The sequence below is a fragment of the Cherax quadricarinatus genome, chromosome 8 (genome assembly GCF_038502225.1).
Source record: "Cherax quadricarinatus isolate ZL_2023a chromosome 8, ASM3850222v1, whole genome shotgun sequence".
In the NCBI taxonomy this organism is placed as follows: Eukaryota; Metazoa; Arthropoda; class Malacostraca; order Decapoda; family Parastacidae; genus Cherax; species Cherax quadricarinatus.
This window is the reverse complement of record NC_091299.1, coordinates 5901632-5916639: the sequence shown is the minus strand read 5'-3', so window position 1 is coordinate 5916639 and position 15008 is coordinate 5901632. Positions and strand designations below refer to the sequence as shown.

The 15008-nt window shown below is 40.3% G+C and overlaps 1 protein-coding gene across 8 annotated transcripts in view; it reads left to right on the top strand.

Moving 5' to 3' along the window:
• The window catches only part of LOC128685331 (uro-adherence factor A), a 125169-nt gene that overhangs the window by 17571 nt on the left and 92590 nt on the right, over positions 1 to 15008 (top strand). For 6 of the 8 annotated variants that reach the window (XM_070082798.1, XM_070082803.1, XM_070082799.1 and 3 more), the window contains exons 2-3: positions 1811 to 1931; positions 8069 to 8261. In XM_070082798.1, the coding sequence (XP_069938899.1) occupies positions 1828 to 1931; positions 8069 to 8261 (297 nt within the window). In that variant the 5' untranslated portion in view covers positions 1811 to 1827. The remainder of the gene's footprint in view (positions 1 to 1810; positions 1932 to 8068; positions 8262 to 15008) is intronic. The other 2 variants (XM_070082801.1, XM_070082802.1) reach the window with 1 other exon arrangement.

Below are 15008 nucleotides of genomic sequence, written 5' to 3'. Positions count from 1 at the left end.
CGCTGCTGGTGTCACATGACTCATGCCACCATCACTATCACCACCACCGCCTGCTGCCTCACTCACATCATTTATACCCATCGTAACAATATCGTCATCTTCACTATCAGGACGTGGTGTAGGGCCACGGGATGTGCTCCGAGATGTACTCCTTCCTCTTGGAAGAGCATATGGCACGTCTTCTTATCACCAGTGTCGAGGTTGGGAGACTACTCTCTCCCGTCTTCGCATTGGCCATACTCGTCTTACTCATGGATATCTCATGGAGAGGCGCCCTGCTCCTCTCTGTGAGAATTGTCAGGTTCCCTTATCAGTCAGCCACATTCTGTTAGACTGCCCACTTTATCAACGAGCACGCAGAATTTACCTCCGTCGTCGTCTTCGCTCCGCTGCTCTCTCTTTACCTTCCCTTCTCGCTGATGGACCCACCTTTCATCCAGACTCTCTCATTGACTTTTTGACAACGACTGACTGACTTCACAAACTCCGATACCTTCAGCCCTTTCTACCTCAATCTCTTGCTACCCTCTTCCCCCGCACTATCCGCTACCCCGCTGTTTTCTGTAACCTACTGATCATCCCTTCCCCCTTGTGCTGCCCAATACCCACGCTTCCTTCCCTACCCTGCAATGCTGTATAGCCCTTGTGGCTTAGCGCTTTTTTTTTTATTATAATAATAATAATCTTCCAGCTGCCTTACCCCTTTTTAATAATAATAATAATAATAATAATTTTATTTTGACATGATACATAGTTGTACAAAGGAATATAATAGTTGAGTGTACATGCCAAAAGCCCCTTGTATGCAGAGCATTTTGGGGAAACTTAAAATTAACTTAAGATTAATTAGGCTATAACAGATTAAATGGTCATTAGGAGAGTTACAGTGAGTACAGAGAATTGAGTTTTAATAGGTAATGCTGTATGGCTTTAATAGGTCTAGTAGAGAAGTTTAGAAATGAATAATTAGTTTTGAATTATTTTATAAAAATTACAGTATTACAATAGAACAATTTAAGCAATTTACAGTATGAAGCACAAATGAGCATTTAAATCGATGAAATTTGAACATGACAATTTTGAAGCATTACAGTTTTACAATAGAACAAATTAAACAATTTACAATATGGATTATTACAATTAAGTATTCAGAACAGTGAAATTTGAGCATCAGTTTTTGATGTAATGAGTACATGGTTGAGCAAGCTTCAGCAAAATATTCAGTATTGAAATTGAGACATCATTGGTACTTTTTGTGTTGCTTTTGAGTAAATGGTAGGTATTAAGTACAACTTGTCTGGTTAATTTTGGGTGATGAGATTTCTTAAGTAGGGCCTTAAATTGATTTACAGGCAGCAGGGGTCCTTCAGTGTGTTCTGGTAATGAATTCCAGATCTTCAGGCCCTGAACGTGCATAGAATTTTTGCACAGGGAGAGATGAACATGAGAGATATCGAAGAGTGATTTGTCTTTTATTATGGTTTTGTGTTCTGTTGTAGTTATCAAGTAGGAGTTTGAGAGGAGGGTTTATATTTGTAATGTAGTGTTCTGTGCATGTAGTAGGCACAATAATAAGTGTGGATGTTTTGTATATTGAGTAAGTTAAGACTCTTGAAAAGCAGAAGAGTATGCCTACCTCCCCTTTCTTATGTCCTTAATGCACTTCTATATTTGTTCTTCTTTTAATAATACTCATAATTACCTTCTACTAAATATCTTGACTAATGATTAGTAACAATATTTTAATAATTTTGTGTGTGCAGTATTAGTTATTTTATATTAATATTGATGTATTTTTCATATTTTGCAGATTAAAGTTTAAGAGAGATGGATGAATTATGGGACATCTGGAATGGCCAGTTACTTGTGGGAAAGCGGGATCTTGGGCCAGCAATAATATGGTCACAGTACAACACACTTATCCCTGGACTGTAAGTTCTTTATAGGCTATTTTAAAAGGTCTTTTGTTAGGCAATATATTTGGTTTAGTTTATGATTATGACTGTAACATTGACATTGAAGTTTGTCTTGTGATGTCATGTGGAGTTTTCCAGCTAATAATGTGTAGCCTCAAAATTTCACCAAAATCCCACACTTAGGAGAGGAACTTTAGTATAACATTTTGATCCATCCTGGGTCCTTGTCGGATCATTAGGAGAGGAACATTAGTATAACATTTTGATCCATCCTGGGTCCTTGTCAGATCATTAGGCGGGGAACTTTAGCATAACATTTTGATCCATCCTGGGTCCTTGTCAAATCATTGTGATTCGGTGATGGCCCAGGATGGACGGAAATATCATCAAAACTTTCCTCTCCACTGAGGGGTTTTGGTGAATTGTTCCAGTCACAGTATTGTGACTTTCTAATTTTCCAGCTTCAGGGTTAATAATAATTTGTGCAAATATGTAATACATGTATGTATATCGTGTTCATTGTTTGCATTGCATCTTATTTGTCTGCTTCATATTGTGCTTGATTGCTCAACTATTTAATCATTACTTCAAACTTAAAATTCTTTCAACATCATTGTTTTAAATTGTGCTAAATTGTTATACAAGTCTGCCATCACAAATCGAGCAATCAGACATCTGGTTCAATCGGTTATTCGGCACTAATTTCGGCTAGCATAATTTCAAATTTCCAATGTCGCCACACCAATCTGCTGGTACTGTTTGGTGGCGCTACTTGCTGCATAAGTCATTCCCATTTCTTTTTCTCCATTTATTGTTATAACCTGCTTGCTTGTAGCCCTAGCCATGGTTCCAACAAATAAAAGAAGTGCTTCTCGTTGTGTAAAGCACATACAGTACATTGTACATAAAAGATAAGGTGGCTTTGAAGCCACTGTCAGTTGCCATGAGCTCAGTCTCGTGATGCAGGGGAATATGCTTTATTATTACATTAACCCTTTCAGGGTCTGTGCCATAGATCTACGGCTTTGAGTTGAGGGTCCAAACCATAGATCTACGCCATGAGCTCAGCTCACTCTGATAAACTGTGAGTGGTAAATTTGGGCCTAGATATGAGAGAATACATGTACAGTGGACCCCCGGTTAACGAACTTTTTTCATTCCAGTAGTATGTTCAGGTGCCATTACTGACCGAATTTTTTCCCATAAGGAATATTGTGAAGTAGATTAGTCCATTTCAGACCCCCAAACATACACGTACACACGCACTTACATAAATACACTTACATAATTGGTCGCATTTGGAGGTGATCGTTAAGCGGGGGTCCACTGTATGTGGTATGAGTGCACCACATATAACAAATCCTGCAGCACACAGTGCAAATGAGAGAAAAAAACCGAGACTGTAATTTTCGATTAAAACAGCGACTTTGCAGTGTTTTTTCGTGTGTTTTTTATAGTTGTATTTGCGATTTCTTGGTCTCATTTGATAGAATGAAAGATACATTACAGAAATAGAGATGATTTTGATTGGTATTAGTACTGGAAATGGCTTGAAACTGAGCTCAAAGTAGTGGAAATGTTAAATTTTTGCTGATTCAAGAATTAACAAATGACCTCAGACATTTAATACACACCAGCTGGTGGGTCTAATATGCATTCACAAATGTGGTGATATTATTTATACAATTACAATATTGCATAATAGTAAATCTATTTTTTGGTTTGAATAAAAATTCATTATGTGAATAAAAAATTAAAATAGAATTCATTTTTAAAGCCTCAAAACATAACTAATGAACAGAGGAAATGTTAGTTTAGTGCCAGGAATGCCTACATTGTTTATTCTGAACCCTATTTTGAAGCATTTTGAACTTTACATTAAATTGGCCAATTAACCATTTTCCGATCACTTTTATTTTGTAGTTGAAACAGTTGAAGTGGCGATTTCTTGTGCTCAATCAATAGAATAGAAGTATTACTAGTGAAATAACTAAGAATTTGGTCGACTGGAATAATGTAATTGGCCTAAAATGGGAGTCAAAGTCGGCAAAATCGCCGATGCGTAAATATCACTGACACATAAAAATTCACGAGAGCATAATTTCGTCAATTTTTCCATCAAATTTTGTACTTTTTGTTTTATTACCTTCAGAAAAAGATTCTCTACCATTTCATAAGGAAAAATAACAAATTTTTTTTAAAAATTCTTGGACCCTGGTGCACACTGAAATATGGCCTCTGGACCCTGAAAGGGTTAATATCAACACTACATCTTATTTGCATATGACAACTGATTTAATATAGCATAATAAACAATATAAATAACATAAAAACATGTTAAATACTCCAGAATTAATAATATTTGGCATAATACTGAGCGGTTCGACAGAGGTATTGAAGAGGATGTGGGATAATGGTACCATTCTCCTATCCCTGTCTTGGGGGCTTATATTAGAGAAAATGGAGTACAGCACGAGGCTAACTGTGATATACACTCATACTGCATCATAAAACTGAAACAAAAAAGCTATTTTCTCTACATAAATATCATACATAGCAGCATATGTGTAGAGAACCTAGGATAACCCAAAAGAGTCAGTGACTTATTTCCAGTGCCTGGCTTGGGCTTGTCATATATGAATTTTGGTAAATATTTTTTCTCTGTTTTTGTTGGGCCGCCTTCTTGAAACTTGGGCAATGTATGATGGAAAGATGCTTCTTAACGTACACAAAAAATGAAAGAAATCTAACCTTAAATAACGGAGTTCACTTCTCGGCCATAGCCGCTCCGTAGCTGTATATTTTCATATGGTTTTTATGGTTGTATTCTCGTTTTTTGGTCTCATTTGATAGAATGGAAGATATATTACAGAAATAGATATAATTTTGATTGGTTTCACAACAGAAAGTACCTTGAAATTGAGCTCAAAGTAGTGGAAATGTTCGATTATTGCCGATGTTCAATGAACTTTTGTAAGTCAAGTTGGTTAACTGTATTAAGTGTATTGTAACCTAACCACTCTGTAATCCAGCAAACTCAATAATCCAGCACACTACAGGACCCAATGATGCTGGATTTGTGATGGCAGACCTGTACTGTATTTTTTATAAACTGTATTGAAAGATTTGAGAGTAAGATGGAGAGTAGGATAGCAGATGAACAAGCAGGCTTTAGGAAAGGTAGGGGGTGTGTAGACCAGTTGTTTACAGTGAAACATATAGGTGAACAGTATTTAGATAGGGGTAAAGAGGTTTTTGTGGCATTTATGGATTTGGAAAAGGCATATGACAGGTTGGATAGGGGGGCAGTGTGGCAGAGGTAGGTTACTGAAAGCAGTGAAGAGTTTTTACGAGGATAGTGAGGCTCAGGTTAGAGTATGTAGGAGAGAGGGAAATTATTTCCCAGTAAAAGTAGGCCTTAGACAAGGATGTGTGATGTCACCATGGTTGTTCAATATATTTATAGATGGGGCTGTAAGAGAAGTGAATGCTTGGGTGTTGGCAAGAGGTGTGGAGTTAAAAGATAAAGAATCAAACACAAAATGAGAGTTGTCACAGTTGCTCTTTGCTGATGACACTGTGCTTTCGGGAGATTCTGAAGAGAAGTTGCAGAGGTTGGTGGATGAATTTGGTAAGGCATGTAAGAGAAGAAAATTAAGTGAATATAGGAAAGAGTAAGATTATAAGGATAACAAAAAGATTAGGTGACGAAAGATTGGATATCAAATTGGAGGGAGAGAGTATGGAGGAGGTGAATGTATCAGATATTTAGGAGTGGACATGTCAGCAGATGGGTCTATGAAGGATGAGGTGAATCATAAAATTGATGAGGGGAAAAAGGCGAGTGGTGCACTTAGGAGTCTGTGGAGACAAAAACTTTGTCCGTGGAAGCAAAGAGGGGAATGAATGAGAGTATACTTATACCAACACTTATATGGGTGTGAAGCATGGGTGATGAATGTTGCAATGAGGAGAAGGCTGGAGGCAGTGGAGATGTCATGTCTGAGGGCAATGTGTGGTGTGAATGTAATGCAGAGAATTCATAGTTTGGAAATTAGGAGGAGGTGTGGGATTACCAAAACTATTATCCAGAGAGCTGAGGAGGGGTTGTTGAGGTGCTTCAGACATGTAGAGAGAATGAGAGAATGGATCAAAACAGAATGACTTCGAGAGTGCATAAATTTGTAGTGGAGGGAAGGCGGGGTAGGGGTAGGTCTAGGAAAGGTTGGAGGGAGGGGGTAAAGGAGGTTTTGTGTGCAAGGGGCTTGGACTTCCAGCAAGAATGTGTGAACTTGTTTGATCGGAGTGAATGAAGATGAATGGTTTTTAATACTTGACGTGCTGATGGAGTGTGAGCAAAGTAACATTTACAAAAGGGATTCGAAGAAACTGGCAGGCCGGACTAGAGTCCTGGAGATGGGAAGTACAGTGTCTGCACTCTGAAGGAGGGGTGTTAATGTTGCAGTTTTATAGCTATTGTAAAGCACCCCTTTGGCAAGGCAGTGATGGAATGAATGTTGTTGAAAGTTTTTCTTTTATGGGCCACCCTGCCTTGGTGGGAATCGGCCGATGTGTTTATAATAAAAAAATAATGAAAACTGTAATTATTCTCTACTGAACTTACTAAAGCCATATAGTATGAACTAATTGAATATTCAATTTTCTTATATTCATTGTAACTCACCGAATGACCATATGTAACATTACTGCACTGTTATTGCCTTAATAAAGTTAGTCGTAAGTTTGCCCGAAATATTCTTCATATTAAGGAGCTTTTGGCACGTTCACCGAATTGTTACACTCTTTTGTACAAACATGTATCTTGCTAAAATAAATTTGTCATTGTCATAGACTGCAAGGTTGCCTTGTGTTAAGTCTGCAGTTATGTATGGCTGTGTGTGTTAATATTTGTTTCTGGTGTATTTCTTGAGTAATGCTGTAGCCAAGTAAGATGTAATGTCTCAGGATATTTTTGTGTTTAATCCTAGAATTTGAGAGCTGTGAAAGTGCTTTTAACATTTTCTCATATTTTGTCAATTCTGTTTTTTATTTGTTTGTATCTTTTAATTATCGTAGAATAGTGGTTAGTGTTGTTGAGTATCCCTTCTTTGGCTTTGGTCTGTATTTATACTGGATATTAGCTTCTCAGTACTGCATTAATTAGTTATTCATAATGTATTATCATTGTGTATGGCAAAGATAAATAAGTATGGCATTTGCTATCTTTATGCTAGATCTCTGTACTGTACTTTGAACTTCTACTGTAGTATTGCTTTAGTCATGATTGTTGAGGCAAGTGATGGTGCAAGAACATAGTTTCAATTTTGTTGTCTGCAAGAACTTTTTTTTGGAAAGGTTGCAATATACCATTAGTACTTATAAAGTTCATCAGCAGTGTTGGTTGATTGTGCTGAACAATGGCAGGTTGATTAAGATCAGTAATGGTATGCATATAAAATATTTACTTAAGAAATAAATGATTTTTTTTTATAAAAGAAATAGGCCAGCAAAAATAAGTAAGAGTCATGGGGTTACTTTTATAGCATATGATGCTGTCCATAACATCTGCATCTACACAGATTTGAGAAGTGTGATGGTTGAGAAATGTCTAGGGAAATGGTGACAAGTTAGTGTAGTTACATCATTTTTTTTTCATAGCTTTAATGTGATGTATAACAAAATTTACCAGATTTTGTCATTGCATAATTTTTTCCTACATGATATTTTCTTTGCAATGATTTTTTGTATTTTTTACCTAACTCTATTTTTAGTCATTAGGATGAGATTGATGGATTTAGATATCTTTATTATGCACCCAACACCCATCAGTTTGCTGCAGCCAAAATAATATAGGCATGCATAATTGATTCTAGGGACTGAAGAGCAACATTCTCTTGCTTAAACATAGGAGTTTCTAGTGAACTAGTTGCAGTTTTTACAGTATTAACTGTTTGCACCTAGGCATCTTTATGCCTTTTCCAAATATCTGTATAGTACAAGGAGAAACTGTACAGTATGCAAGGTGCTATAGAAAATCCTTTCTTAGTTGCCTTCAGTTGGAAACATTATTGGAAAGGCCTTCACTGCATGAAGGTATACAATATCTCTTAATATTTTTGTTTGTGAAATAACTTACGATATTTTCCCAGCAGTGGTGGAAAGTTAAAGATGACATGCATCACAGAATATGATGACCTTTGGAGTAAGATCTTGCAGAGTGAGCAGTCTTTACTATCACGTAAATATCCTACATGCATTCAAGGGAAGACTGTGTCAGTGTTTAGTATCTCATGTCATAGCTCAGCATTCCTCCAGCTCACTCAAGAATTGACACAAACACAGAAGGTATTTCAGAATCTGTATTCAAGGTAGTATTTGAAACATTTAATCTATATACTTTGTCACTTTTTTTTTTTTAATACAGCCTCTCCTCCCTTAGCGACATACTTGTTTACCAGCACTTGGACTTACGATGGGCTCTCTCGCCAGTATGTATACCTAAGTAATGTATATTAGAGCTGATTTCCTTAATTTTGTTTATTACAGTATACAGTACACTACTGTATAAACATTTAAAAATATACTAAAAACATTATGAATGGTGCAAACATGACATTAAAATAATACAGGTCTGCCATCACAATCAGTTACCGGTTCCATCAGTTATTCGGCACTAATTTTGGCTAGCATAATTTTAAATTTCCAGAGTCGCCACACCAACCTGCTGGTACTGTTTGGTGGCGCTACTTGCTGCATAAGTCATTCCAATTTCTTTTTCTCCATTTATTGTTATAACCTGCTTGCTTGTAGCCCTAGCCATGGTTCCAATAGATAAAAGAAGTGCTTCTCATTGTGTAAAGCACATACAGTACATTGTACATAAAAAATAAGGTGGCTTTGAAGCCACTGTCAGTTGCCATGAGCTCAGTCTCGTGATGCAGGGAATATGCTTTATTATTATGCTAATATCAACACTACGGCTTATTTGCCTATCACAATTGATCTAATATGACATAATAAACAATATAATTATAAAAACATGTTAAATACTCCAGAATTAATAATATTTGGCATAATACCGAGTGGTTCAACAGAGGTATTTGTTGTGGTGAAGAGGCTCTTGGTCTGAGGAATCAGACCTGTCGGTCTCCTTCCTCAGACCGAACCTAATTACCCCCCAATCCCCCCCTCCCTATCCCATCCTCCCCCTTTTTCCTTTCCTCCTCCTCCCCACCCCTCCCTTTTGCCCTTCCTCTTTTTGGCCTTTGGGATTTCTCCCACAGGCGCGCTAGTGCCTAGGTAGGGGAAAGGATACCAGGGTCCATCCCATTCCGTTGAGGTTCTTGGCGGTGGCGTAGTTTGCCATGGAATCTGGATCGCCTGGGGATGTCCCGATCCCTCTCCGGTATCCCGGAGTAGCTTTAGGTGTCTTTCGGGCGACGGGTGTATCTCTGGAAGCCACATTTCGGATTCCGGGGGTGGTGGCCGAAGGAGGTATGCTTTGTGGCGGATATCTGGCCGCCCTCTCTTTTGTCCACCGAGGTAGCTCGGCAGATGTGAGGTTGCTATCCTGGATTGCTGGTTTACTGGCATGAAGGGTAGGGTATGGCACGGGTTCCATGCTGCATCTGCGCTACTAGCGGTGCTGAGGTCCTCTTGGGCGCGGAGGGAGATTTCCGGCCTCTTCATTCCTCCTGGGAACTATTCCTCCCCGCTCCCCCCTTTTTTTATTCTTTTTTTTATTTTTATTTTCTTTTCTTCTTTTTTTTTTTTCTTAAAAACAAAAAGCAAAGGAGTAACCTAACCATGGAGAACCCAATCCATGAACCCACTACTCCCGGGCCCCTTCTTGATACCGCACCCCATTCTGACCCTGCGTTGTTTTTAGACCTCTCTTCGGACACTACTGATGCCCCTGTACCTCTTGCTGGTGCTGTTTCCTCACCCGCTTCAGGTACCGGGGCTTCGACTGACTCCTTCGATTTGTCTGACCTCCGCTCTCCTTTGACTATGCTTCCGGCCTCTCCCTCTACGGTACGGCAATTTTCGAATTGCCAGCCCATTTCATGCCGGACCAACTCCGGTCCTACTCCTAAACGCCAACGTCAATCTCCTGATGATGCTCCTTCGTTACCTTCCCATTCTACTCGGAAAAGACCGACACGTCATGCACTCCCTCTCCACGCTCAGTTTTGGACCACACAATGGACTAAATTCTTTGCTTTAAGACCGACTTCTTCTTCTGCCTATCTTTCTGACCATAGTATTGGCAAAGCGCTCCTGCATCATGTTGGTAGAGATATTTCATTTCATGCTCTCGAGCGGTACGCGCATCGTCACTGTCCAGAATGCTACCCAAGCTCATGATCTTTCTCTCCTTTCGAATATCGATACTACTCCTATCACTATTGAAAAACATCTTTCTCTCAATTCTTGTAGTGGTACTGTCATTCTCCCCCATACCATAGTCCAACAGAATTTCCAGTCATGTGGCAATGACATTCTTGAACAGCTAGAACTCCAGGATCTCCCAATCCTCAAAGTAGACACTTACGTCCTTCCTGCCCGCAGGCAGAGACGTTACCCTTGCAATGTGGCTCGATTAACTTTCGACAGCCGTGAACTCCCGCCCTCTGTTTATGTCGCGGGTCATCGGTTACAAGTTCGAAAGGTGATCCCTACACCGCAACAGTGTAGAACTTGCTGGCGTTTTGGTCACCCAGTGAAATATTGCAGATCTATGGCTGAATGCCCAGTCTGTGGTGCCAACGACAATTCTAATACATCTTGCAGTCAACCTCCATCTTGCCTTAATTGTAATGAGGCTCATCCTTCGTATTCTCACCGTTGCCAGGTCTACTTGAATGAGCGTGAAATCCATTGCCTCAAAGAAGCAGAAGGTCTCCCTTATGCTATGGCAGTTACTCATCTCCGCCTCCTAGGGAGACTACCCCGTGTTTCTTATTCTCGTGTTTCAAAACGTCCTCCCACTTCTGGAGTCCCATCTTCTGCAGCCTCCTCTGTTGTTACCCCTCCCATAGCCACTCTGGCATCTAATCCTTTTGCTGTCTTTGGCTCTGACGTCCCAACTACAACTCTGTTCTCACATCTTCACGTCCTTCCTCACAAGCCCCGGTATCGACAAGACCCCGTACGACACCTTCTACCAATCGCCCCTCTACTTCTCAGAAGTCCAAAAAGACCCCAGTGCTCAAATCTTCTTTGCCCCTTCCTTCCCTTCTTCCACCTCAGCACTTTACCTTTCCAGTCTCTGTACCTAGTTCTTCCCCTTTATCTGGCTCTATTACAAGTGTGGAGGTTCACCCTCCTCCTCGTACTATGCCTTCCACCCCCGTCCTCTCCCAAGTTTCTCCCTCTTCTGCCACCTCCCAGGTTTCTGCCCCTTCTGTCCCCTCCCACACTTCTCCAGTCCCCTACACTCTTTCGTCCCCCCCTACTTTGGTACAGTCCATTACTGTCCTAATCTTTACTCACTCTCCTCCTCCTACCTCCAATATTGTCTCCCATACATCTTTGAATTCAGAAACACATGAAGCCATTTCAGAATATATTGCAGAGACTAAACCTTCAAAGGACACTGATCCACCTCCTGTTCCTTCTCTTCCCTCTCCTCCATCTCCACAACTCCATTCTTCGCAACGCTCCGTTCCTTCGCTACTTCAACGCCTTCCAATGCCACCACACGTTGACTTTTCTAACCCCTCTAGTCCATAGGTGCCCTTCCCTACGGATTCCTGGTATTTTCTTCATTGCCAATCATGGCCTATTTACAGTGGAATATCCGCGGCCTCATGGGTAATCGGGGTGAGCTTCAGCAGTTGCTTTCCAGGTTTTCCCCTGTTGGTGCTTGCTTACAAGAACCAAAATTACACTCAGCTGTTTTCCAACCTCTCTCAGGCTATAATTTATTGTATTCTTCGGATCCTTTCTCAGATGGGACCTTTAATGAAAGTGCTCTTCTTCTACGCAATGATATTCCGTACTGTCAACTATTTGTCCATATCTCGCTGCATTACACTGCAGCCCGTATCCACTTGAATAAGTGATATACAATATGTTCTTTATATCTCTCCTTCTCGAGCATTTTCTATCCCAGATTTTGCTTTTCTAGTTTCATCCTTACCACCGCCACTTCTGTTATTTGGTGATTTCAACGCCCACCATTTCCTCTGGGGGGGTCTCATTGTGACTCACGTGGCATCCAGTTGGAGGCTTTTCTCGCCTCTCGCCCCCCCTCCATGTTTTAAATACGGGTACTCCCACCCATTTTGATCCTCGTACTCGTACTCTCTCTTGCATCGATCTATCAGTCTGCTCTTCCTCCACTGCACTAGACTTCATGTTACAAAAAACGCGATTCTAAAAGCTTAGAGATCTCCAGTGAATACTAGAAAGGACTGCCCTTCTAGCATCCAGCCTGTTACTGGGTTTTCGTAACAAGTAGTCAGTATCCTTGTCCAATTATCCATTAAATTTCAGTATGGTTCAATAGTGCTTTAGGATTACAACTGGTAGGCTACTAACTAGAGAAATTAAAATTTAATAAATTTATTAAGTAATAAGTTGTCTAGAGGTATATTATCAAATTAAATTAATTACAGCAATCAAAATAAAATCAATCTCTCGAGTTCAATATTATTGTGCTGAAAGCACATCTCACATTTATAATTCTTAAGTACCGTCAGGTACATTAACATTTAATAAGATATTACAAATATGTACAAGTAAGTGTGTATGCGTGTAAGTGCTCTTAAGTAGTTAGCTATGTCTCAAGATTCGAATAAGACTTAAACAAGTGACTGACAAAGTCCTCAAATAAACTAACTTCTTGACCGACTGGCAACCGAACAGTCTGCTTGAACAACAAAGAATGCTAAGCCCAATAGCAATGCAATATCAAGCGACTGCGACACAGAATCAGGAACAAGGAGATAATATAACGACACTAAGTAGGGACCATCTGCAGATCCTCCACTAAAGTTACAAAACTCCCAAAATACTGAATCTACGTTCAGCATAGGAAAAACTGTGACTGTGACAATACACAGGAACCAGTACAAAATTAGGTCAGAAGCTATAGCTAAGGACCTGAGATACTCAGAGTGTCTATGTGACACACAACCTCAGTATAACGTCAAAAATCACTAAGTCTATACAATGTTCTGAGAACAGAGTTCTACAGAACTAAGTAGAATAATGAGACAGACAATCTGTCCAACCACCAAGCGAGTCTCCAGCAGACTCAGACAGACAATGTCCAACTAGCAAGCGAGTCTCTAGCAGACTGACAATTTCACGAGAGGTGAGGACACCCCCCCCTCGATCACGTGATAGCTACGTGGACAACTGCAGCTCAGAAGCCGGCAGTATAACGAGCGACAAGCGATAATTACAGTAGTTTGACAATCAAGCCTAACTGAGCACATTTTATATACATCCTAACATTTTTATTATTTTATTATCACACCGGCCAATTCCCACCAAGGCAGGGTGGCCCGAAAAAGAAAAACTTTCACCATCATTCACTCCATCACTGTCTTGCCAGAAGGGTGCTTTACACTACAGTTTTTAAACTACAACATTAACACCCCTCCTTCAGAGTGCAGGCACTGTACTTCCCATCTCCAGGACTCAAGTCCGGCCTGCCGGTTTCCCTGAATCCCTTCATAAATGTTACTTTGCTCACACTCCAACAGCACGTCAAGTATTAAAAACCATTTGTCTCCATTCACTCCTATCAAACACGCTCACGCATGCCTGCTGGAAGTCCAAGCCCCTCGCACACAAAACCTCCTTTACCCCCTCCCTCCAACCCTTCCTAGGCCGACCCCTACCCCGCCTTCCTTCCACTACAGACTGATACACTCTTGAAGTCATTCTGTTTCGCTCCATTCTCTCTACATGTCCGAACCACCTCAACAACCCTTCCTCAGCCCTCTGGACAACAGTTTTGGTAATCCCGCACCTCCTCCTAACTTCCAAACTACGAATTCTCTGCATTATATTCACACCACACATTGCCCTCAGACATGACATCTCCACTGCCTCCAGCCTTCTCCTCGCTGCAACATTCATCACCCACGCTTCACACCCATATAAGAGCGTTGGTAAAACTATACTCTCATACATTCCCCTCTTTGCCTCCAAGGACAAAGTTCTTTGTCTCCACAGACTCCTAAGTGCACCACTCACTCTTTTTCCCTCATCAATTCTATGATTCACCTCATCTTTCATAGACCCATCCGCTGACACGTCCACTCCCAAATATCTGAATACGTTCACCTCCTCCATACTCTCTCCCTCCAATCTGATATTCAATCTTTCATCACCTAATCTTTTTGTTATCCTCATAACCTTACTCTTTCCTGTATTCACCTTTAATTTTCTTCTTTTGCACACCCTACCAAATTCATCCACCAATCTCTGCAACTTCTCTTCAGAATCTCCCAAGAGCACAGTGTCATCAGCAAAGAGCAGCTGTGACAACTCCCACTTTGTGTGTGATTCTTTATCTTTTAACTCCACGCCTCTTGCCAAGACCCTCGCATTTACTTCTCTTACAACCCCATCTATAAATATATTAAACAACCACGGTGACATCACACATCCTTGTCTAAGGCCTACTTTTACTGGGAAAAAATTTCCCTCTTTCCTACATACTCTAACTTGAGCCTCACTATCCTCGTAAAAACTCTTCACTGCTTTCAGTAACCTACCTCCTACACCATACACTTGCAACATCTGCCACATTGCCCCCCTATCCACCCTGTCATACACCTTTTCCAAATCCATAAATGCCACAAAGACCTCTTTAGCCTTATCTAAATACTGTTCACTTATATGTTTCACTGTAAACACCTGGTCCACACACCCCCTACCTTTCCTAAAGCCTCCTTGTTCATCTGCTATCCTATTCTCCGTCTTACTCTTAATTCTTTCAATTATAACTCTACCATACACTTTACCAGGTACACTCAACAGACTTATCCCCCTATAATTTTTGCACTCTCTTTTATCCCCTTTGCCTTTATACAAAGGAACTATGCATGCTCTCTGCCAATCCCTAGGTAC